This window comes from Pangasianodon hypophthalmus, chromosome 14, assembly GCF_027358585.1.
Source record: "Pangasianodon hypophthalmus isolate fPanHyp1 chromosome 14, fPanHyp1.pri, whole genome shotgun sequence".
Taxonomy (NCBI): Eukaryota; Metazoa; Chordata; class Actinopteri; order Siluriformes; family Pangasiidae; genus Pangasianodon; species Pangasianodon hypophthalmus.
This window is the reverse complement of record NC_069723.1, coordinates 17,699,023-17,724,168: the sequence shown is the minus strand read 5'-3', so window position 1 is coordinate 17,724,168 and position 25,146 is coordinate 17,699,023. Positions and strand designations below refer to the sequence as shown.

The following is a 25,146-nucleotide window of genomic DNA, read 5'->3' as shown; positions in this document are numbered from 1 at the left end:
CAGGAATGGAACAGCCTAATAATTATTTTTTTAATAACAATAAATAAAAAGTATTTGCACATTTGTATTATTTTTTTATTTTTTTATAGCAAGCTTAAAACGGTCTAGTGTGGAAAACAATATGCATGTTCGACAGTAAAAAATTTTTATTTTACATTTTAATTACAAATATAATTAATAAAAAGTTCAAAATCAGTTAATAGTCATTCAAACTATATTCTACATACATGCATAGACAGTCATTTTTTTTAAATCACAAGACAGATGTGCAAATGCAGAATGCCAACAAATGTCATGGTTCATATGTATGTATAAAGACTTCTGTAACTTATGTGAGCCACTTCTCTATGCAATTTGTGTACACAGTCAAGTTTGAATGCCAGCGGGTGTGTTCGACATCCGAGAAAACACACTGGACCAGGTCTCCTCTGGAGTCTAGTGTTTTCAGGCCAAACACATCACTCAGATACCACTGAAGAAAGAACAGAAAATATTATCAGTACAGGTATCAGAATAATGCTACGATCATAGAAAAGGATTAATAAACTCCAGCTCACATCCTGTTGTTTCATTTCGACCACAGTTTCTTTGCTGTTATAGAATCCAAAGTGACTGTTAGGAGAGAAAAAAAAACATATTTTGATCATAATTTGAATTTCTCACAAAAACGCCATGCACATTTAAACATTTTTTGGTGGCATCATACATGTTGTCAGAATGCTCTGCTGAGCATAATCCCTCTAAATCTGCTGAAATGCACATGTCACTTTCTGTATTTCTCACATTCATTCCAGTCTACTGAGTCCCAACCCAGCTTAACCCTTAAAAGCAAAGCTACGGCATTTCATAACCTGGATATTACAGAACAGAACAGAACAGTTCTCATGACTGGCTCCTTTCTTCATAGTAACTACAGCCACAAGTAGGTAAAAGGTTTTATATTTTACACTACGCCAAGGGAATGTACTGTAGTCTTTCTCTCATTATTTCTGTAATGTGACATGAAAACCTTCCCTTTTATGCAGTTAAATATAAAACTTGATACCTCGACTGCCATGGTGTAATAACACCATCATCTGGTCCTCCAATCAGTACCAACTTCTTAATACCCAAGAAGCGTTCTCGCCACTCTAAAAACAAGGCCAAGATTTTAAAAACATGAGGCCACTCACGCATGCAAGTTCAAACAGTGTCAAAAAACACTATCAAATGAAAAGGTACCATGTTGTTTTCCACACAGATTTTATATTAATATAAAACCTCCCAGACACAAAGTGTTTCAAAGTGAGTACCTGTTAAATTAGGGTGCTTGATCTCGCCATTCAATAGGGCAAGATATTTGTTGCTCTTCAAGTATCTCTCTCTCTGGTGTGGATCTAAAGTGTAGGGACAGACAAAAAAGATGGACAATGTGAGGTAGAAAATGGGGACGTGTATGAACCACTGTATGTAGGATGCTCTAAAATTAAAATGAAAATTAAAATATATTATATTAAAAATTTATAAAACTGTTTAAATCAGTTTTCAGTAAAATGTTCAAATTCAATCTGAACCTCTTACCATTCCAGAAGTTGCATATCGAGATCTTTTGTCCGAAGCAGTTATAGCACAGTTTATAAACGAGGTGCTTAAGACATTTTGGGAAGGCGTACCTCAAGTATGATGTTACTGTTTAAAAAAAGAGAATGTCTGTATAGTGCACTTTAACAGACAGGTAGTAAACTTTGACTATGATGAGATTCTGTACTAACCTCCGTACTGGCCAGACAGCGGTGATGACAGAAAGATCAAGGAGTGGACATTGTGTTTGGGAAGTGTGGCAATAATTCCTCGGCATACCAGACCCCCTGCACAATTGTTCCATTTGAACCCACAGAGCTTAGATTCAGAAATTTCGAAGCCATAAACAGGGTGAAAGTATCCTCACAGTAACTACCATACTTTTTAGTCCTTTTTCAAAGCCAACTGAAGTGTAATGTTAAGACAAATTTACAGTGTTGACAAACAAAATATAAAATAGGCCTTATTTTATGGTACTGTTTTAGTGAAGTTTTGAGTAGTAAGCAGAAACAGGTTTTATCCAGCGAGATTATTTGATGTTTTTACTGAATTTACAGCTGAATTTTTCTTCAGATCAACCTGCCTCTGTATGCTAGCTCAAAAACAGGCTGCTAATATTACCCTGGATGTAATACATGCTCCTGCCTCAGGCAAGTGATCCTGTATTATCCAGCGCTTGGGTGTGTGAGTGAGGTGATGTTTAATGGTTTCAAAACATATTCAATTGTATATAAAGAAACACTACACCACTAGATCAAGAATGCATGTAGCCTAAAATCTAACACAATGTAAATTTGAATTCAAGAATATTTAACACTTAAGGCCTTTAAATCATAAAATATTGTAATATGTTAATTTCAGACAAATTACGACTTTTTAGAGACCCACAAAGACACCGATTAAGACAAGGATAGTAACCAAACAGGAAAGGAATTTCAGGAAATAGAGGGGATGAAGTGGTGTTAGGAGCAGACCTTGTGAGAAACAGATGAGATGGATGCCGTCTTTGGCGTTCTCCATGATGTGTCCAACTGCCTTTCTGAATCTATTCACTTGTTCCCACAGAGGTTTCAGGCTGGCTATATCATCATACATGTCTACTGTAGTCACATTAATACCTGGGTAAGTCTGAAAAACAGTGAAAAAGAGAAGATGCAGAGTTTCATTCAGAACTGAAAGGTGAAAAAACAGAACTGGCAGAAGGTGAGATGTAACTAGTGATGACAACACAAACACACACACACAAACAAACACACAATTTTAATTTGTGTAGCTTTGCATTTATATCTTAGTTTCTTATCTTATCTTAGTATCTTAGTTTTGCATTTTTATGGGCTTGCTATTCTCGAAAACTCACGAAACATGACCTACACAGCAGAATTGCAGACTTTCCGGGTGTTGCAAAAGATTGGACCTGGCATAGTCCTGAGGCTTGATACAGCCCCACTTTTGACATTTTCCTTTTCAATATGAGCATCCAGTTTCACCAACATGCACCAAATTTGGCAGGCATATTGGTCTTCTTAAGACAGACAAATTTCACATCCACATCCATTATCTCTGCTCAACAGGAAGTCAGCCATTTTGGATTTTTTGCATTTTAACCGGTATCTAACTTTTACGTACTCTTCCTAGGGGATTCATCAGATTCAAAGCAAATTTGGTCAGCATGATGTCAAGATATCCACAATGGTAAACTGTGAAAAGTTTTTTTTTTTTTATGTTGTCATGGCAAGGCAATAAATTAATCGGCAAAATCAAACGGCACATGTACTGTATGTTCATTGATGGGACATACACACAAGCCAAAAGTGACTGATTTTCATAGTGCCCCAAACTGGCATCAGGAAGAGAGACTTCTAAGCTTATAAGGATATCTGTGATGCTAAATTTTTGGTATCTTAAACTGCATTGCCATGGTGAGGGTATAATTTAATACGTCACATTAAGTAATCAAGGAGTATGGTATAATTCCAAATTACATCATGCAACGAACCTTAAACTTCACAAGTATATTAAATGACAGGGTACAGTCGCCTATACATGCCAATAGTAATTCATTGTCATAAAAACAATGTGAGACAATGAAAGTGAGGCTTATAAACAAACCTTTTTAATGCTTGTTTTACAGCATTCATCAGATTCAATATGTAAATATATTGATGATATTAATTTGGGAAGGAAATGTGGAACATCTGGAACAGTGTTGCCATGGCAAGATGATCAGTTAGCATGTTCAGAACATGTTCATGTGCAAACAGGAAGCGTAGCATAATTCCACTGTAAATCTTGCAATGTGGCTTAAAGTTACTATGTTCACTGATGCGACATAATAATACATAATCTACTTCCCAATATTGGCTCTTGAAACAGACATTGCTGCACCCTTTGTGCTTGGGCCCATCAATTGCTGCTTGCACCTAAAAATGGACCAAGCCCAAAATGGCAAATATTAAGCTTTTAATGGTCTTAACAACAAATCATTGGTCAGAAAATTAGCAAAAACTAAATACGCTACTGAGAGCTCCTGTGACACCAGTTGCTCGCTTATTTCTGCTGCAGTGAACTGTTTGGGGAAAAGCTAGAAACAGGGAAATTCACTTATATAGTCTTCCTGTATGCAAATCATGATAATGATTAAAATGTTTGATGTAAAATTCAAATTAGCAGATTAGTGATTATTTGGTTATCTGTCACACCTGATGCAGCCCATCAAGGGCCACAAGGCTTAAACATTTAAAGAAATCAAAGGGAAAAGCTTCCCATACTAACTTCCTTTATCTATTTGTTTAATTCTGGTTAATTTCCTGACCAATGATTTGTTGTTAAGACCATTAAAAGCTGAATATTTTGCCATTTTGGCCCAAGAGTGTATATTTCCCATTGGTTTATGCTAGTGTAGTTATTTAAGACTCTACAATATCGAGCTTAGAGATGATGATCCTGAGCATTATGGGTATTCTCAAGTGTCAGTGCTTATACAATGCAAGTTACTTACTGTAACAAGTATCTGTTTTGTTTTCCTTCCATTCCTCATTAAATGCTTTAACAATTTGTAAAATTGATTTTTTTTTTTCGTAATGCTGCAGCAGTGTCTTGCCAACAGTAAAACCTCAGCAGAACTGTTTTTGTATACAACAATATTGTACTTTATGTACTTCATATTGTGTATTGAGAATATATATATATATATATATATATATATATATATATATATATATATATATGATGTAATGTTTGTGTCACATTCCCAGCTCTGTTAAACAAAACCTTAATTTTAACCAAGTGCAAATCTTTTTCACTTGTTTAAATAAAAAAACTGGGTTTTTTTTTGTAAACACACTTTTCTTCATAGTGACCAGCCAATTATCTTCCACACACACACACACTCACACACGTGTGAAACCAATTAAGCTCTCAAGCCTGTATTCAAGCTAAAAAACAAAAAGCACAAGTAGCACCTGAACAGTAAGTTAAATATTGATAATAATAAATGATAATGAATTAAATCATTTCCTTACATGATTGATAAAGCTGGCCAGTTGGATGAACTGTCTTGGCCCGTCAAATAATCCATGAACTATAATGACGGGTCGATATCCATCCGCAGTCACCAGCACAGCGCTTAAAACCAGCAGCCCTGGCAGGAAAGCAGCACTTTTCCCCATCATCAGACCCCCTGCAGTGTGCCAGGCTGAGTCAGGTGCAGTGACTGGCTGGGAAGTGAGACAGAGACAGAGAGAGAGAGAGACAGAGAGAGAGACAGAGCAGGTAACACAGGTGTCTTCAGACTCTGCTGCAGAGAAGTGAAATGACATGCACTGAGCACAAGGCTCATCTAAACTGTGTTTCAAGCTGCTGGTTTCTCTTCTGTTTTCCTTTAGGTGTAGGCCAGACTCAGACATCACTTCTCTTATTTCTGTAAAGAAGACTATTACTTTTTTTAAAAAATACATGTAACCGCATGTTTGTGCTGTAAGTCCAGGCTTCTTTTTAATTCTGACAGCAGGGCTTCTGAGCGTCTGAGGTTCAGTTTCAGTTGCAGGCTGTAACAGGCCCTAAACATGAGCTTACTCACACATATGTGTGTGTGTGTGTGTGTGTGTGTGTGTGTGTGTGATAACGTGATAAAGAAAGTATGTTTCTATCTATCTATCTATCTATCTATCTATCTAAACCATTAGAATTTCTGTTCAGCAGAGCATGTATGTATGTATGTGTATATGTGTGTATATATATATATATATATATATATATATATATATATATATATATATATAATATTATTATTATTATTATTATTATTATATATATAGTGGATTGGTTTTAATGGTTAGCTGATGGTTTGTAATGGTATTCTTAGTGGAAACCATTACAACTTCTGTTCAGCAGAGCATATATATATATATATATATATATATATATATATATATATATATATATATATATATATATATATACAAAACAGGTTCCTGCAGCACAGCTGGTTAAAAAAAAAAAAGCTGTGGAGAGAACAACGTGTAAAAAAAAAATTCTTGTGTGTGTGTGATTTGCTGATTTGCAGAAGACAGAGGACAGGAAAGAGTTTGGAGGTATGGTGGCAAGTATAAACACAAAAGCATACACGAATATTTATAATACATTCGGGTAGATGCATGTATACCACAAATATATATATATATATATATATATATAAATATTTTAAAATGATTTTTCTGTACTTTTAATATTTTATACCATTCCAGAAGTGTGTGACTTGGGATAAATGATGGATGATGATTTGTGAAACCAGACATGCTAAATGACTTCTTGGTACAAATGATTTTGTTTTATCTTTTTCACTCCTCTCTATTCATCTCACGATCTACTGTATGCATGTGCACTGTTTACAGTGACCTCGGGATTATGGAGACCTTTATTTTGGCACGTGGGCACCAGGACCAACAGTAACCCGGAAGTAAATAACCCGGACGAAGGGGAAAGCGTGAGCAGCGAAGGCTAATGTGAGATGTGGAAACTTTTTTTCCCCCCAGATATTACTCTTTAATGTTTTTATTGCTGGTGCAGATATGACTTTAATATTCTACGAGGTGTAATTGCTTATCGTAAGATGTCCTTACATGCAAATAAATTTAAAAGCGACTCGTTTTAACTGTTCAACAGCTAGCTAGTTGCTAAATCAAAATAACAACTTGCACTAACAGTAAGGTGTAAATTGCTTTGGGTTTTGTTCTATAGTCTACGGTTTTGCACGCCTCTTCAGGTAGTGTATCTGCTTGTGTGTGTTTGTTTTCGAGAGTGAACCCTGTGTTTTTAAATTGTGAATGTTGCAGTCATTTGTAATGCACAGAGTTACACTTACAACAGAAATATCGCGATACTTAAAGATATTCTCACGGTGCACGATATGTATCGCGATATTTACTTCCCTTCAGGGTTTGCTGACAAAGTGCCAACAAATTAGTGGAACCACATTATTGGAAAATACTTTTATTATCTAACATTTATGAAAAATATTTAAGCATTTAATAAGGAAAAGGAAGAAACAATCTGTACAAAATGTTATCAACTTGTTCCTAAACGTAGAAACATTTTCTTTTTGGTATAAAATAAATCTCAGCTCCAGTTTATACATATTTTAATTCAAATGTTTTGTTTGCACACAGAGATGACTGGAACGATAACAGTACCCTAATATTTATTGTTTATATTGCAGCATTCAGCATGGCCAATCTGGAGCAGTGGGTCAACGACAGGCTCCATGACATCCTGGGCCTAAGTGACAGATATGTGGCGCAGTTTATGATCGGCCTGGCGCAGAAATCCTCCGCGCCACAGGACTTTGTGGCACGTCTGCAGCAGACCGGCACCATTGACATTGACCAGAGAGTAACTGCATTTGCTCAGGAGTTATACAACAAGGTAAAGGCTGTCTAACAATCAGAGAAGCCATTTTACACCACTAATGAGCCATGATTTTGATTATTCTGTGTTTTTTTCTTCTCCTGTTCAGGTTCCAAAGAAACAGGTTGTCGAAAAACCATCAAGAGCCATCGAGCGACAGGTGATTGAGATGGAACGAAAGAACAGGACCTACACTCTGTTGGAGGACAGTGACAGCGATGGAGAGGCGTCCAGAGAAGGAGGGAACGAGAAGAAGAGCCGAGACAAGGACAGAGGAAAGAAGAGGAAGCATCTCAGGCAAAAAAGAGACGAAAGTCCCTTGTCGAGTGAGGAGGATGGAAAGAAGAGGTGGGTTCTCGCATACTTTGGTTTCTTGATGGAGAAAATATTGTTTGATGAGAATGTACTATAGATGAACATTAACAAAAATCTGTTTTGACTAAATTCTCATGCACAGTAGAACCTCAGAGGTCAAAGTCTCACTAAAGAAACCCCACACATAAGGTGGTACTATACTTGGCTTTCATCATGCATACGTGCGCTCACACAGCTGCTACCCGAGCCACATTGTTCAATTCAATTCAATTCATTTTTATTTGTATAGCGCTTTTTTACAAAGGTCATTGTCTCAAAGCAGCTTTACACAAACAAAAGTAAAGTGAAGTGTGTGTGTCTGTGACGTCTCTGATGAGCAAGCAGGGCGACGGTGGCAAGGAAAAACTCCCTGAGATGGTGATAGGAAGAAACCTTGAGAGGAACTAGACTCAACAGAGAACCCATCCTCATATGGGTTTACACTGTAGTGCGCGTGTGTGTGTGTACAATGTGCGTTTGTGTAGTCCATAGAAAACAGCTGAAGCGTCTTCGTGGCAGTGTGAAGCATTGCCGGTGGACAGGTCCAGAGTGAAGGGGGGGGGTCTGGATCACCAGCAGCTCTGGAGTGATGCTCATCTGGTCCAGAGCGTAGGGGGGTCTGGATCACCGGCAGCTCAGGAGCTCATTGTTCACATACTCACTTGCGTATCTTCTGTACAATTTAATCTGGATGATTTAAAAGTAGCATCCAGTAGATGGCACATCAGAGCCAAAACATCCCTGTACATCTGGTTTCCAGGTCAAAACGTAATGTTTAGCAATTTCATGCACAGCATTGTTAAACGGACTGCCGAGCTCCGTTTCCCTTTAAAAATGTCATGATCTGCTTCCACTCGAAAAATGCTTCGAAGAGGTTTTTAAAACTCAAACACTAACTGTAATAGGAAAATTGTTTTTAGTGATAGTACTGAATAACTGTCTACAGCAGTACATCCATACATCCATCCATCCATCCATTTTCCGTACTGCTTATCCTACACAGAGTCACAGGGGAGCCCTGAGCCTATCCCAGGCAACTTGGGACACCCTGGATGGGGTGCCAATTCATCGCAAGGCACAATCACATACATTCACACACACTATGGACAATTTAGAGAAGCCAATCAGCCTATAACACGTGTTTGCACTGCGCACGCAGGGCAGAGGTGGGATTCGTAACCGCAGGATATGCACTTCAGCCATCTTGCATACGTGCAATTAACAGCTAGTATAAATCAATTTTGTTCTAGCCCTTAAAAGCACATCTAGTTAGATACAAAATATTGTCTCCTGAATGGTGCAGCTGTCTGCACATTCATGCTATTATTGGGAAACCCCAAGTTAAATAATAAATAAAGCCACAAACAGTGAGTTAGAAGTCCCTTATAGCATGCATCAGTCACAGGAATTTAAAATATGATTGTGGTTTGAGAGCTGTGAACCAATATCTGATACTGGTCCATCACTCACATCCTCACAGTAACAGAGCTGAAGCTTTGCAAGCTTCTGTTGCCTAGTTATGCAAAAACTTTGTTGTATTTTGTCTTCATGATATTCTTGTGCAAGATCTTTGTCATGTCATGTCATGTCATGTCATGTAATTGCTGTTACATAATTTGAGTCCTCAAATTAATTAAGATTGACTTGTTTCATTAAAGGCTTTGTTGTCATCCAAAGCATAACTGTAGGAGGACTATTGCACACACATATGTATATTAGAAATTATATTTTAAATGTTTTTATTAATCTTTAAAACAGAGATTGACCTATATAAAACACGCACATGCTTTCTTAATGCACGCAGAATAAACTAAATCCTGGACGGAAGCATATTTGAAATAGCAAAACTGAGTATGAAAAAACTACCTAAATGCTGTGCAAGCATTTAGTATTCAGTAGCCATGTTAAGTGAAAGCGTGCAGGTCTTACTACACTGTGCACAAGAAAAGAAAAAAACGTAGTGGCCTCTGCAGTTTTAATAGCTTTTGCATTAATCAGTCGTTGACTCCCTGGTTGTAGTTATCTCAAACACGGCTGTACTAATTCAGTTCTCAGGTGCATTTGAGGAACCAGATTATCTTGGAATTATCACGATTAGGGACTCGCAATGCCATTTTATTAGACTTGTTAAGCAATGTATGAAGAACTGGGCCTTGAGCCGATACAGGTCCAACATTTTTAGGCTCCTATCAGCTTAGTACTGGATTAGTACATCCCTATGTAGCAGTGAGCAGCATGCTAACCTTCCAAGAGTGGTAAGTGTTGTGCAACACAGGCAGATTAACCTAGCTGGTGGAAATTAAGTGAATAAACAGAACGAATATTGGGTAAAAAAGTGAAACAACCTGTGTAGTCTGACAAACTAGTTAATCTTAGGAGCTTTATTTAATTAGATTTTACATTTTATTCATTCTAATCACACTTCTTACTTTGCGCACCAGCAAATCATCTTCACATGAGGCAAAGAAAGCCCAGAAAGATGACGACGAGGAAGAGGAGTGGGAGAAGGAGGAGAGAGAAAGACTGCAAGATTTGGAGGAGAGGGATGCCTTTGCAGAACGAGTGAAGCAGAGAGATAAAGAGAAGACGAGGCACATACTCGAGCGAAATGACAAAAAGGTAGACTAGCAAAAAAAAAAAAAAAGGTGTAATTAAATCTTTCAAACCTTCTCGTTAACATCATGGTGGGAATGATACAGTATACAAAAGAATCTCAAAAGAATGTCTCCTGTTTAGGCCTATGAGGAGGCGCAGAAGAGACTGAAGATGGCTGAAGAAGATCAGAGGAGAATGGTAAGATAGACTTTCACACTGTCCTGCATGTACACACACAGTTTACCTATGAACGCACAAATGCTTTTGTTTTAAATTGTTCCTGTTCATATTGTATTTGTTTGCATGCCATGTGACAATATTTACTTGTATTGTCCCTATTAAAATAAAAAATCAATAAGTGTGTTAGATTATATAATAAACAACATCAATATATTTGTTCTTACAACTTCTTTCACAGCTGCCTGAGCTGCGGAAACAGTCACGGCGTGAGTACCTGCACAAACGTGAGCAGGAGAAGCTGGAAGATCTGGAGGCAGAGATTTTAGACGAGGAGTACCTTTTCTCTGGTGATAATCTCACCGAACGTGAGAAGAAAGACCTGGATTACAAGAAACAGATCAGAGACCTGGCTCAAGACTACAAGAAAGCCGGCGTGAAGGAGAAAGAAGAGAGGAAAAACCGCTACTACATGCCCGAGGAGATACGTAATAAAGTAATGTAGAGCAGTTGAACACAGAAACCCAACTGTTCCCTGAATTACATGTGAAGTAGATGCTTTTTGGTATAAGATAAGATGGAAATTTGCACCTTTAATCTCAGGTGGGAAAATTTCATACTATGATTGCTCTTAATATTTCTGTATTTGGTCTCCTCGCTCTCTTATTGTCACCCTCAGAATATTCCTCAGAGGGACATGGAGTTGGAGTTTGACGAGGGCCCCAAAGAGGGTGGAGGTGAGCAGGGGCGATGGGAGGAGGCACGGGTCGCCACAGCCACACTGCAGTTCGGGGCCAAAGAGGAACGAGAGCGGCGTCTAAAAGAGGAGAAAGAGAAATACCAGCTAGTGCTCGAAGAGGACGAGATGATTAACTTTGTGAGCACTGCTATCACCATGAAAGGAACGCTCTCTGAAAAGGTTGGTACATAAATAAGTTCAGTCCTTCACTGTGGAAGGAAATGCCTGTTAGTAATAGGGCTGGGAATCACTAGGCACATAGAAAGTTTCAGTTCAGGGTAGCGCTTCTTCATGCATCTTTTTTTTTTTTTTTCCCCATTTATTCATACATTGAGTTTTTTTTTTTCTTTTTCATTTTTAAACTTTGTTTTAATCTATAATTTTACTCTATCATGAAAAACACAAGCCTCAATTTCCAATAATGTTTATTCTTCATCAGAAAGCTGTGGTACTGTTAATTATTTTTAAGCCTTTGTATAAGTCTGTTAATGTGTTGTGCATCAATGCAGAAACCTTTTACAAGAGAATTGAGATGCATGTAACACTTTCTTCCTATCCTTAAATAGTATGCATATAACCTTCTAATTTTCTTTCTCTTGAAGTTAAAAACAAAAAATGCAGCTTGTCAGAGCCCTCCGTCCTGAAGACTTTCCTTACACCTTTACCTCTGACTGTTACAAAGTGCTGACACTAGAGACTTCTACCAAAATTTTAGAAATAAGTCTCCTCACAAAAAATGTTACCATATCGACAATTACACATTATTAAATCCTTTAATGTGGAGCTTCCTCTATACAAGTCCCTGTATTAGTTTCTATAGAAGCATTTTAGAGAAAGTGCATATAAACCTGTGATTTGCCTTGCAGCTGGCACTAGTGTCAGAGGTGCTGTTAGAGAAGATTGATCCTCCTGACCAATCAGAATCGAGAATTCAACAGTGCTGTGGTATAAGGGCATATAATATGGCTTTTTAAAACACCAGACTGTGACATAATCTTGTTATCTTCTTTTATTTTTATTCTACTTGCTGATTCTACGTGTAGAATAAAATAAATTCCACATGTTCCCTGTGGAATTCAGTCTAACTGCAAGTTTTGTTCAATTTCAATCAGTATCCTGTTATTCTTCTTATTCTTCTTATTGTCCTGCTGTTTTATACTTATGTTTAGTCTCTTCTCTGATGTCTGACAGGATCATGAACCTGAGCTCTCTCAGGCTGAAAAACAGAAGCAGTCCATCCAGGAAGTGAGACGCAGCCTGCCCATATTTCCCTACAGAGACGACCTCCTCGCTGCCATCAGAGACCACCAGATCCTGGTTATCGAGGGTGAGACCGGCTCAGGCAAGACCACCCAGATTCCTCAGTACCTCATGGAAGACGTAAGTGTTTATCGTAGAAGACTAATTTCCATGAGTGACTTTTTAATCCAAAAGTTTGACCATCACTTGTTTTCTATATTTTCAATGACTCAGGGTTATACCAAAGGAGGGTTGAAGGTGGGGTGCACCCAGCCTCGCAGAGTAGCAGCTATGTCTGTAGCAGCCAGAGTGGCTCAGGAAGTGTCAGTGAAGCTGGGGAATGAGGTAAGTATGTTGGAAATTAATACGCAACACTGGTTTTGTGGATTTTCCTCTTCCTGTACTTTGTCAGTGACTTGCTACATCTTTCCATTACATCTGACTGATGAAACTGAAAACTGGAATGTTAGTGATACAGTAAGATTATTGTGTTAAGGGTTGCTTGGTATCTGTTTTTCTTCCTCAGGTGGGTTACAGTATCCGGTTTGAGGACTGCACGTCAGAACGCACTGTGCTCAAGTACATGACTGATGGCATGTTGTTGAGAGAGTTCCTCACCGAGCCCGACTTGGCTAGTTATAGGTAGAGATGAGACATTTAGCCAGAATTTTCCTACATATCACAATATTTTCAACATTTTGGACGGTAGTGGTACACATCAATTATATATACATTTTTAGAATAATTTTATATGATTATGATATATTTTTCAAGGGATGCTGTGCTACAAACCAGTGCAACAGCAGTGCACAATTGCCTATTGTTATATATCATTATTATATTATATTATTCCTAGACCCTAGCCCTTGGGCACTCTGAACAAAGGCATATGCTAAATGCTGTCAGTGAAAAGCAGTCAGAATTTCTGAGCCTACAGTCATGCATTAAGCTTTTTTTTTTTTTTTTTTTTTTTTTTTTTTTAAAGTTTTGTGACCATATTTTAAGGCAGATACATCAGTTGCCTTGAAAACTTCTACCAGTGATTTAACTGTATACCACCCATTACTAGTTACACTAGTTATATAATGTTAGACCGCCATAGTGTGATCACTTTTAAAATCTGACAGATGTTCGTTTCACGGTGTGGATTTCTTACATGTCAAGTTTATTTTGTAATAATTAAAGTTGTTTACTATGCTAATTTGCTTACCACTGCATCAAAATCTCCCATGTTAAAATTACTGTGGGCATGATTCTCAGTCATAAACTTTACATTGATTAATCTGAATATTTTTGTTCTTCTCTTTAGTGTGATCATCATTGATGAGGCTCACGAGAGGACATTACACACAGACATACTGTTTGGGCTGATCAAAGACATCGCACGCTTCCGGCCCGACCTGAAAGTGCTGGTGGCTAGTGCTACTCTGGACACGGAGCGTTTCTCCAGTTTCTTCGATGATGCTCCTGTGTTTAGGATCCCGGGCCGCAGGTTTCCTGTCGACATCTACTACACAAAGGCACGAGCTACTCAGTGACAGCACTCATTTGCTCTAATGTCAACTTGTATACATGCTACTAGCTCTATAAATAGTCTGTTTACATGACTTAGAATTTAAATGAATGTTTACCAGTCAGTATTTGTGTCTTTTGTCGTCTAGGCTCCTGAGGCCGATTATCTGGAGGCGTGTGTGGTATCGGTACTACAGATTCATGTGACACAGTCTCCTGGAGACATCCTTGTGTTCCTCACAGGACAGGTCAGTCTGTCTTAGGATGAACACTTAAACCTAGACCTCCAGAAGTGTGTTGTGCTTTAGTCTCATGCTTCACTGTACTTTTATCCCTTTTTAAAAGCTGCTCTTGCGTGTTGTAGGAAGAGATTGAGGCGTGCTGTGAGCTCCTGCAGGAGAGGTGTAGGAGGCTTGGCTCAAAGATCTCTGAGCTTATTGTCCTCCCTATCTACGCCAACCTGCCCTCAGACATGCAAGCTAAGATTTTTAACCCCACACCACCTGGAGCTCGCAAGGTACTTTCTTTAAAACCTCCTCTACTGTTTAGTGTTTGTCACCAAGAGACCATTTGACCCTGATCACGGATTACAAATCGACTCCATGTAAGAATAAACCATGCTTTTGCACCAGGTGGTTGGGCACGACTAACAGGTTATAATGTTTTGGGTAGTGTTCATTAAATTGTGAAATCACATTCACAGTTGCTTAAACAAAACTGGCTACAATGATTATGCACTTGCTGATCACTTTATTAGGAACACCTGTACATACCTGTACATATTAACACTAAGCCACATATGCAAATCTGAGGCTACAGTGGCTACAGGTTCACCACAACAGGACAGAAGACTGAAAAAAATTAAATTCCTGGTCTTTTGGCAAATCTTCACTTATCTACTGTAGCCTCAGATTACTGTTCTTGGCTGACAGGGTTTTGCTAGTTTGAGGTTTGTCACTTTATTCACACTCAGAGATTTCCCTGCTTACTGCAGACACCCATACACCCTAAAGGACAGATCTCAAATATACTCAACATGATTATGTCTCTTAAAAATGCGCCAGAATATGAAATGCATCTCGCAAATTGTATATGCTATACCAGATATAAAAATAAAATACTGTAATAGAGAATATGATAATTACAGAAATGTATCACTAGTCTTAAATTAGGTACGTGTAGCAAATAAAAACAAAAGCAAGACTGACCTTCAAGGTAACTATTGACATGGCAGTCAGCATAGGAAAAATAGTTACACTATGACTGCAACTCATATTGCAAAATATTTCATTTGTGATATATTTCTCAGGTTGTGGTAGCCACAAACATAGCAGAAACCTCTCTCACCATTGATGGCATCATCTATGTGATTGACCCTGGCTTCTGCAAACAGAAGAGCTACAATGCCCGAACAGGGATGGAGTCTCTGATTGTCACACCATGCTCACGGGTAAAGGATGTACATCTTTTTACACTAGTTTTTTGTGTTTAACAAAATGCTGCTGTGCCTCAGAATGACTCGCTTTTTGAAAAAGAAATAGTTGCACTGAAGTGGTCATGCCAGTTCCCTGTATGGGGTATTAACAGCTGTTACTCTGTCCACATGGTCTTAGCCAGAGTTAACTAGCTGACAAATAAGAAAAGCTTATAGCTCCCACTTAATCACTGTACAAACTGTACATGTAAATTCTCTCACGCTTGCCTCAAACCACACCTCAGACTTGTTTGTGGTTTCTGACACTCTATGACACATGCAGCTATGACATTGTGACTAAGAATTGACTGACATGCACGTAATTGGGATAAACAATTGTCTTTCCTGTTTACCTCTTTTATAAATGTAACAATAGCCTAGTCATGTATATACACAGCCAATTATTAGCACTGACCAGAGGTTACTGGTAACAATGTACTGTAGTAAATACTGTAAGTAAATAATTTATTATTCTGTACTGATGTGTTAAAACCTGTCATCTGTAACACACTGTATTGATAGTGGATAGTGATTTAAGTTATAACTCCTACATATCACTGTGTTGGATGGAAAAAACGTATTTACTAATTACTGACTTTTTACATTTGTATGGAAACATTTTATGGAATCTAATTAGACTGACATCATTTAATCCTGATCAGCTTAAATAATTTCTATGTATTCAATTTATATTTTTGCTAAAATTATATATATATATATATATATATATATATATATATATATATATATATATATATATATATATATATATATTTGTTTTATCCTTTTGTTTTATGCTGAATAGTGCTGTTAAAGCTCACTTTTCCAACAGGCCTCAGCCAATCAGCGGGCAGGCCGAGCAGGTCGGGTAGCTGCAGGCAAGTGTTTCAGGCTCTACACAGCCTGGGCCTTCAAACACGAGATGGAGGAAACCACAGTTCCTGAAATCCAGAGGACCAACCTGGGCAATGTTGTCCTGCTCCTGAAGAGTCTGGGTACGGCCGGGTACACTGTCCAACTTAATGCTAAGTATTTTACAAGTGGGATTGTACTACAAGGAGTAGTGCTCTAAAGCATGTACAGTTTGTCTTGTTTGGCTTGTTTTTCTTTAAGCAAGTCTATAAATAATATTATTTGCCAAAATGTCATATCTACCACATCAATTTATGTAAATCAGCTTTCTAGCAGATGATTTTGTATTTCATATTAAACTTCTCCTTTTGACTTCTCCGTTTGACTTCATTGAGCCATGTGTGCTCCGGTTCCAGTTTGTCATGATGCTGTTTTAGCACACTCATTGTTTCATAACATGGAACAGCACGGTGATAGCATTCCTTCTTATACGTGCTGATTGTCTACATGTACAAGTCATGCAGCACATAGAGCAAGTATTAACAGAAGGCTTAATTTGGAAGCGGTGTGGCACATGTCTGAAATGCATGCTGAACTAGACTGGGAGCATTGTTTACTTCTAAACGTTTCAAAGAATGACGTTTTGCAAAACATTCCATTCCAAAGAATGTTTTCCTTTGGGACCAGACAGATATCAAGCAATGTTTGTATGAAAAACAGTTTTTAACATAATGAAAATGTACCACCTTACAAATTACTCAACAGCATTGGATTATGTAATGTTACAATGTCAGTAACAGCATATTTTAGTAGGTTGAATAGACTGATGGATATAGATTGATGTATATTTTCTGCAAATCCATTGTCTTTATTTTTTGACAGGCATAAATGACCTCATCCATTTTGACTTCATGGACCCTCCTCCACACGAAACCCTGGTGCTGGCTCTTGAGCAGCTCTACGCCCTGGGTGCCCTTAACCACCTCGGAGAACTCACTAAGGTACCTCAGTCTTCATCCGTCTCCTCTGTCCCCAGAGATGAGCTGTAGTAACAACACCTTATAACACAGCGCTGTTGAATTCTCAAATCTGATTTGTCAGGAAGTGTTAAATAATTTTCTATAACAGCAGCTCTGACAGTAGTGCCGGATCAAATTCAAATCATAGGTTTATATAATAACCCTAACCCTTCTGATACCGTATTGCTTCTATAGTAACCAATAATTCACATGGACTTTATATGGTGGATGCTCCACATGATCTAAAGCTAATAATGAACAGATAAAAAAGTGTTATTTAACAAAGAAAAATGCGTAATCGTTGATGTAGTAAAGCTTTCTGTAAAGCGGCTTTTATTTAACATATATGGAAGGAGTCTCCAGTGTAAGTGCTTTGAAACACTCCGTATGTTTGCTGTGAAAAGTGTTTTTTTTTCTTTAATAATTTCAAGAGAGAAAAAAAGAGAAGCTGTTAAGGGAAAAACTGTTTAATATCTGCTATAACATAAACAATAACAATAACAAGAACTAACTTGTCGTGCGGACTTTCACGGATGCGCTGTTATTGGTATAATCAAGTTCAAGGTACTTCACATCAGGCTGTAACAGCTCACCTAAAGTGTTTTATTCCTTACTTATTGAAACAGTCTACAACCATTCATGATTTGACTATAAAACTATGAATATTAATACAAATCATAAAAAGATATGTAAGAACAAATTTATGAATATTTACATATACAAGTTTAAAAATACCTGTAGGGATCTTTTCTTGGGTTCTTTTAAACCTTTTAGAGCTATTAACATCATAAGCAAGACTGCAGAACTTTGTAGAAAGCTTGTTTATAATGAATAAACCTTGGGAAATGTGTTCTGATATTAGACATCACACTTAACCGATGGTGTTTAAAGCAATAACACTTTTTTGAAGACTGTTTCAATAGATACTGGTGTTTAAAGCAATAACACTTTTTTGAAGACTGTTTCAATAGATACTGGTGTTTAAAGCAATAACACTTTTTTGAAGACAGTTTCAATAGATAATAACTGTACTTGTCAGACTGGTACATTTGACATGTGCGTATAATGTGACTGACTTGATTCTGTTGCTCTGTGTTAGCTGGGCAGGAGGATGGCTGAGCTGCCTGTCGACCCCATGCTGAGTAAAATGATCTTGGCCTCTGAACAGTAAGTCTTTACACTGACGTTTCCAGTTACAGCTATTAGGAAATGCCAGTCACAGCTAGTAAAAAAAAAATTCCCATATTTGTGATTGATTATCCATAATTGTCATTTCATGAAACCTTTTCTTTGTTTCCCTGCAGGTATAAGTGCTCAGAGGAGGTGTTGACTATCGCCGCCATGCTGTCAGTCAACAACTCCATTTTCTACAGGCCAAAAGACAAAGTGGTGCATGCGGACAATGCCCGAATGAACTTTGTGGTGCCAGGAGGAGATCATCTGATGCTCCACAATGTTTACTCTCAGGTAACATTATTGTGCGGAAGGATTTTACTTCCTTGTACCTTCCATAACTATCACTGGATGTGTCCTGGATGAAACTTGTTTAACTTGTTGTAGTGGGAACTAGAGTCTGTGTTTACTGCTGTGTCATAATGCAGAGTGAAGAAACTCTGAGCAACAAAGATATTTTCATTGCTCTTATCTAATAAATCTTATTTTCTAAGTTTACTTTACCATGCATCATATTTGACATTTATATTTCCATAAAACATTTGAATTATGGCTATAATATCATAGTATTCTACAATTAATCATATAGCTACAGAATATATAATATAGTAAACCACTCAGCTGTATTTTTCCCATTCACCATCTATTAGTTTCTTTTACCTTCACGACATCCAGTACTAATTTCTGACAGTCTGGCTTGTTATGAATTATATTGGACACCGAGTGTAAATTGAGTCAGAAAGTCCTAAATTGTCATTTTGACAGTAATCATAAATCATAACACCCTCTAAGACATGACATTAACAACAGTTGTAAAATGGTAGTCTGTTGGTTTGTGTGTGTGTGTGTGTGTGTGTGAGGTGGACTAATAAACACTAGACAGTAGGTTTGCTGTTGCTCAGTTAAGAAAAAAAGTCAAATGTATACAAAAGCCTCAGAAAAAACCAAACCAAAACCATAAAGCATTCTGATTATGGCTATAATAATGTAGCTATGGTGTATGCAAGATAATTATCGCCAAAGCTGCCCACTGTGGTGTGTTTTTGCCTCTGCTTTGTCAGCTTTTTTCCCCCCGATATAGTGACACTTTGTTGAGTGTTATTCCTCATATATAGGCCAAGCAAAGCTCTGACTGACTTCCCACAGTCTGTCATATTGTTTTGACCTACTTACATACAAAGATTCACACAAATGTGCATACGCAAGTAATTTTCAAGTAATTCATTAAAACCACAAAGAATTCACTGACTTGTCATTAAATTTAATTTTCCGATTAAGATTAGTGTGATATTGGCTCTTGATATTACAGTCACATAAAACTAAAATGCTGCATTACAGAGACAGAATAGATTGAGGTAAATTTTGAAACCATCTTTATTTAACTGTTTCTTGCTCTCTTTTTGTTGCAGTGGGTGGAGAGTGGTTATTCCACACAGTGGTGTTTTGAAAACTTTATCCAGTTTCGCTCGATGAGGCGGGCGCGTGACGTGAGGGAGCAGCTGGAGGGGCTGATGGAGAGAATCGAAGTGGAATTGTGCAGTGCTAACGGTGACAACGTCTGCATCCGCAAGGTAGCTCATCCCCTTCTCCTTTATCCTACCTCTTGTAACACAGAGGATGACACAACTTCTAGCACCAAACTTATTTTCATTGCTGGCATCCAATTCTTATTTTCTCCAAGACAAATTATACTTTACGTGCATCATATCTGACATTTATGTTTCCATAAAGCATTCTGATTATGGCTATAATAATATAGTAGTCCACATATGTAATCGTGTAGCTAGAGAATCTGTTGTTAAAACCACTCTGCTGTATTTTTCCATTCACCATCTATTGGTTTCTTGTACCTTGATGACATACAATTTCTAACAGGCTGGCTTAGTGTGCATTATTGTCATATATTGGACACCTAATTAAATCCAGTAGAAAATTTAGTCACTAAATTGTTGTTCTGGATGCCATGACAATGATCGTGCATCACAGGGTAGACTAAAACCATATTTGTGCTTTGATAATGCAGACAGACTAATAAATAATAAATACACAGATCTCCTTCTCCTTTATCCTACTTCCTGTAACACAGAGGATTATACCAGCTCGTTTCTACATTCTGTAGGCTTTGAATTCAAGATGGATGCCAAGACAAGAGATTAAAACTGTCTCAGCCAAAATATTTTCTAAAAATCCATGCCAGAATCTTCATATACTTGAGTTAACTGGCCTGTAAATCTACAATATAATTAAACAATATATGTAATATATGTGTAGTATAATATATAATATGTTTTTTTGTTCTTTTCACACTGTCATATTTGCACAGCCATCTATATAATGCTTTCACTCTCTGAGTCCATAATAGTTGTTTTTCCTCTGGACTTTTCCACTGAGTTCTTATTTCATGTTTACACACACACACACACACACACACACACACACACGGGCACAGTGTTTTTATAGGTCCACTGCTCCTGTTATACTGCTTTGCCATTGTGTACATTCTCATGTTCACATATGCAAAGACAAGCATTTCTATTTAACAGCACTTCTGCACACACAGAAAGGACTTGTCACTGTATGCACACATACAGCTGAAGGAAGAAGCTTTCATTTCATTATTACAAATTTGACCATATCCAGTCCATTTTTTAATTTCTGCCTTTTTTTTATTTTATTTTTTAAATTGAACAATGAGCGCTGATATTTGAGTGAAACATTGTGCCTTAATGTTAAGACACAGAAACAAGAAAATTAAAATCGTATAAATCATAATATTTTAGTGTATATTACATTACAAGTCACTTCCTAGATGTAGAGTTATTGTTCATATTTTTATAACACTGACCCACTAAAATGTTGCACACGATAATGAGTAACTAGGTGTTAAAAAAAATTTTTCTAGTACATGATTTATTTTCCAGCCTTTTTGGTGTTAAATTATTTATTTTTAAAATACTGCATTGTTTTGCTGACACTTAAAATTGTCTAAATTTGGCATTGTCTAATTTTTGTTTTATACCATACATCTCCCTTTGTACTTCTTACAGTATATCACCATGCTCTTTCTAGTTACAAGAAAGAAGAAAATTGATGGCTCACACTTTTCAGTGAGACCTAATCCTTATCATAACCTGTTTATGTAACATTTGTAATAGTTTGTCTATTGTTTTTATGAAAGATGTACCTTTTTACATATCTTGTAGGCAATCACAGCAGGTTATTTCTACCACACGTCCCGTCTCTCTAAGGGAGGCTACAAAACTGTGAAGCACCAGCAGACGGTGTATGTGCACCCCAACAGCTCACTGTTTGAGGAACAGCCACGCTGGCTCATCTACCATGAGCTGGTCTTCACCACCAAGGAGTTCATGAGACAGGTCAGATTTTCTTTCTATTAACTTTCTATTCTACTAACCTCACATCACTCTTATTTTATTGATGTCATACACTGCATTGTTTATTCTATATACATTTTTCTATTTTTCCATGGGAGAAAGAAAGTACACCCTCGTTCGATTCTGTTTTTATTTATCAGGGCCTAAGTAACAATTGTGTGGTCCTCACCAACTTCTACAAACACACAAACATCCTTAGTTGACCATAAAACACAACAGGTTTCAATATGTGATTCATATACATTTTCTGTAGGAGTTTATCAGTCTCTCACATCATGTCTTATTGTGCTGTCATGAGCATAAACATTTAATGTGCTTACATTTTACTTTTACATTTATGGCATTTGGCAGACGCCCTTATCCAGAGCGACTTACAATTATCGCATTTATACAACTGAGCAGTTGAGGGTTAAGGGCCTTGCTCAGGGGCCCAGGCCCAGCAGTGGTAGCCTGGCGGTGCTGGGATTTGAACTCTCAACCTTCCGATTGGGAGTCCAACGTCTTAACCACTGAGCTACCACTTCCCATTACAGCTTACAAAGGCCTGTAGGTCACATGATGTAGCTCTTGGCTTTTTCTTTATATCTCTGAACATTAAATGGTCTGACCTTGTACTGAATTTGCTGGGACACCTACTCCTGGGAAGTCTCTCAATGGGTAAACAATTCTCCTTGCGTAGAAGGGTGAATTTCAGATGGTTTGGAGATGGCCTTATAACCCTTCTCAGATTGATTAGCAGCAACAATTGCAGCAACAGTTAGAGTAATTAGCAGCCAGGTGTTACTAATGAAATGCACAAGATTAACTAATCTTCAAGAAGTGTGACTACCTCTATAAAAGCTTTTGGTAGTCAGTCGTGGCTGATGTGCTTTCTTCATGGTGTGAACACCTGAGTGCTCCAGAACACCAAACTGCCAAAAGCTTTTATAGAGGTAGTCACACCTCTTGAAAATTAGATAATCTTGTGGATTTCATTAGTAACATCTGGCTGCTAATTACTCTCTTAATGATTGTGGAAGTAGGAGGGGTGTACTTATTTTTCCCCCACCTGGTTTCTGAATGTTGGTTTGCTTGTTGAGGAAAAAATGAGTACATATTGAAGTCTGTTGTGGTTTTTTGATGATGATGATGATGATGTTGTTGTTGTTGTTGTCACCTGAGGTTATTTGTTTGTTTATAGAAATTTGTGAGGACCACACGTTAAGGCATTTTGTAGCGCTTACTAATGAGTAATTGAGAATTTCGTGTTTGCTGATGGGCTACAAGAAGATATCTGTGTTTGGACTGGCATGTTAGTCAAATGGCCTCTTTCTGAAAGTAGGCAGTTCTTATTGTGTTTATTGATGACACACACCAGACCAGCAAATGCTGAAAGAGACTGCTTATCTACTGCTCTTCTGTGGTTCTTTTCTGGATGGTTTCCATAATGCTGCACTGATGCAACTTTGATGCAGAATCATAAGGTTCTGTCTTGACAAATTTTGTGACTTATGAGCCATTAAGTTTTGACCTGGGCAGCATGCCTCACAACTCCAGGGTCCATGGTTCAATCCTGATATCAGGTTACTGTCTATATGGGGTTCTGCATGTTTGCTCCCACCTCCCAAAAACATGCTAGTTAGAGGATTAGTGGACACGAAATTGCCCCTATGTGTGAATGAGTGTGTGAGTGCCTGTGATGCTCTTTGATTGACTGGAGTCCCATCCAGGGTGTATTCCTGCTTTTCCGGACAGTGTTCCCGGGATAGGCTCCAGATCCATCGCAATCCTGACCAGGTTAAACTGAAAATTTCAGTTACTGAAAATAAATGAATGGATGGTTTTCACCCTCAATAAAAGCAAAGTACATATTTATACATCAACTTTACATTTTAAGCAATATTTTGGTGTAAAACTTTACAGGTATTCATTTATTCATCATCTTTAGTGGCCGCTATATCCTGGTCAGGGTCATGGTGGAGCCAGAGCCTATTCTGAGAACACTTGCTGTGAGATGGGAATACACCCTGAATAGGATGCCATTTCACTGCAGGGCACCATGGGCACACACACATTCACACCTAGGAGCTATTTATAGAAGCCAGGTCACATACCACCATGTTTTTAGGTAGGAGGAAACCAGAGAAACCGTTTGTTTTTACTGATATTTACCTTTGTCATCTCAACCCCCCTCTAGGCTTGCTTACCAGATGTTTTAATATTCGTTTCTCCATCTCTTTCAGGTGATTGAGATAGAAAGCAGCTGGCTCTTGGAGGTGGCTCCTCACTACTACAAAAGCAAAGAGCTGGAAGACAGCAGCAGTAAGAAAATGCCTCGCAAACAGGGCAAAGCTCGGGAGGAGCTCGGCTGATTTCGGCGAACAGTCTGTTGTCTGCCGTTTCTCATGCAGGCCTCAGCTCATCTGGCCCAACAGAGACTGAAAGAAGGAGAGATTGAGAACGATTGCTGTTTAGGATGGGAGCTCTGTGGTCAAAATTCTGTTTGAAGCTATTGGCAATTGCTCTTAATTAGTGTGTTTTTAGAGTGGAGGTAATCAAAGTATCTCGATTTGAAACGTGTTAGATATGTTTGAGTTGGTATTAAACCTCTACTCCAGTGGCAGCGTTAAAATAATATCAATACAGCAAGAAATAATGACTACAGAAGGATGGGTTTTTACAGCTTGTTTTTGAGAGGAAGAACTCTACCTGTTTCTTTTATTTTTTTTGTTGGTAAACATATTGTTTTATAATTGTGACTGGAAATGTTTTTCATGCTCATGATTATAGACCAATAAGCAATATTGCCAGCCCATCAAAGGAATGACCGGCATGTTATCTTGAGGCTGTTACTTTGAGCTAGATTGTTCCACAGCAGATAGAGGGTGTGTACCAAATTACTGCACAGTCATTTCCACATATGGGCCAAATATGTAGATATCCACTTTTTACATATCAAAGCAAGCATTTGATGTTTCCGGATCTTCTGTACTGATGTATTTGATGATAAATATATTTTTGAATACAAGTCCCTTGTTTTTTCCTTCCTTTACTGGGCTTGAAACAGAGGTGGAAAGGAAAAGATCCTTATCACATTAAGATTTAAGAATTTTTATGTTTCAAAAGCATTATTCATCCAAACGGGAACAGATCCTGTTTGCATTGAACACTAAA

The 25,146-nt window shown here is 37.8% G+C and overlaps 2 protein-coding genes across 5 annotated transcripts; one reads left to right on the top strand and one right to left on the bottom strand.

The window, feature by feature from the left end:
• Positions 1 to 68: 68 nt before the first annotated feature.
• ppt2a.2 (palmitoyl-protein thioesterase 2a, tandem duplicate 2) lies at positions 69 to 5,614 on the bottom strand. Its single transcript, XM_026934936.3, has 8 exons — positions 5,082 to 5,614; positions 2,535 to 2,688; positions 1,752 to 1,847; positions 1,561 to 1,668; positions 1,293 to 1,376; positions 1,046 to 1,130; positions 558 to 612; positions 69 to 472 (listed from the first exon to the last, which is right to left on the bottom strand). The coding sequence occupies exons 1-8, from the start codon at positions 5,514 to 5,516 to the stop codon at positions 329 to 331; spliced, it is 1,161 nt and encodes a 386-aa protein (XP_026790737.3). The 5' UTR covers positions 5,517 to 5,614; the 3' UTR covers positions 69 to 328.
• dhx16 (DEAH (Asp-Glu-Ala-His) box polypeptide 16) lies at positions 5,207 to 25,000 on the top strand. 4 transcript variants are annotated; one of them, XM_034310586.2, is made up of 23 exons: positions 5,212 to 5,331; positions 6,125 to 6,152; positions 6,453 to 6,563; positions 7,277 to 7,482; positions 7,574 to 7,812; positions 10,260 to 10,437; positions 10,555 to 10,611; positions 10,832 to 11,086; positions 11,270 to 11,509; positions 12,521 to 12,709; positions 12,803 to 12,913; positions 13,095 to 13,210; positions 13,878 to 14,088; positions 14,230 to 14,328; positions 14,445 to 14,597; positions 15,390 to 15,530; positions 16,387 to 16,549; positions 17,289 to 17,407; positions 18,525 to 18,592; positions 18,730 to 18,892; positions 20,008 to 20,169; positions 21,802 to 21,975; positions 24,216 to 25,000. In XM_034310586.2, the coding sequence occupies exons 4-23, from the start codon at positions 7,285 to 7,287 to the stop codon at positions 24,342 to 24,344; spliced, it is 3,165 nt and encodes a 1,054-aa protein (XP_034166477.2). In that variant the 5' UTR covers positions 5,212 to 5,331; positions 6,125 to 6,152; positions 6,453 to 6,563; positions 7,277 to 7,284; the 3' UTR covers positions 24,345 to 25,000. The 4 variants fall into 4 exon arrangements, with proteins under 4 accessions (XP_034166479.2, XP_034166477.2, XP_034166478.2 ...); XM_034310587.2 differs by lacking the exon at positions 5,212 to 5,331 and adding an exon at positions 5,516 to 5,535; XM_034310588.2 differs by lacking the exon at positions 6,125 to 6,152 and having other exon boundaries at positions 5,207 to 5,331.
• The last annotated feature ends 146 nt before the right edge of the window (positions 25,001 to 25,146 follow it).